Below are 363 nucleotides of genomic sequence, written 5' to 3' on the forward strand. Positions count from 1 at the left end.
ATATTTCCCATAGAGAAATGCTCAGTGGTAGTACAAGCGAGAAGGGCCACAGCTGTTCAGCATTATAAAATATCCACAGTAAAGATGATGATTGGGTAACCACGTCTCCCCTTGCGTTTCAGGTCTGCCTTTGCCTCGTGGCTGTTGATGAACGTGTTGATGGTGAACGTGCCTCGCTACGGTGCTTACACTATGACCATCACAGGCGCTCTCATGGGACTCTCCAACCTCGTGTTCTACATGCTCATGCCTCCGAAGCCGCTGCACATACGATTCGAAGACGCAATCATCACATTCAGACTCGGCTGGTGTTTCTGGCTTGTTCTAGTCGTTGGTAAGTCACGGTTATACATAAAGTGAATT

At 47.9% G+C, this 363-nt stretch overlaps 1 protein-coding gene across 1 annotated transcript in view; it reads left to right on the forward strand.

The window, feature by feature from the left end:
- Positions 1 to 363, forward strand: part of LOC119585030 (dual oxidase maturation factor 1-like) — a gene marked incomplete in the record, with an annotated part of 33,296 nt that overhangs the window by 30,866 nt on the left and 2,067 nt on the right. Inside the window, 1 exon segment of the mRNA XM_037933646.1 lies at positions 123 to 334. Coding sequence (XP_037789574.1) covers positions 123 to 334 — 212 coding nt within the window.

This window comes from Penaeus monodon, chromosome 19 (genome assembly GCF_015228065.2).
Source record: "Penaeus monodon isolate SGIC_2016 chromosome 19, NSTDA_Pmon_1, whole genome shotgun sequence".
Lineage (NCBI taxonomy): Eukaryota > Metazoa > Arthropoda > Malacostraca > Decapoda > Penaeidae > Penaeus > Penaeus monodon.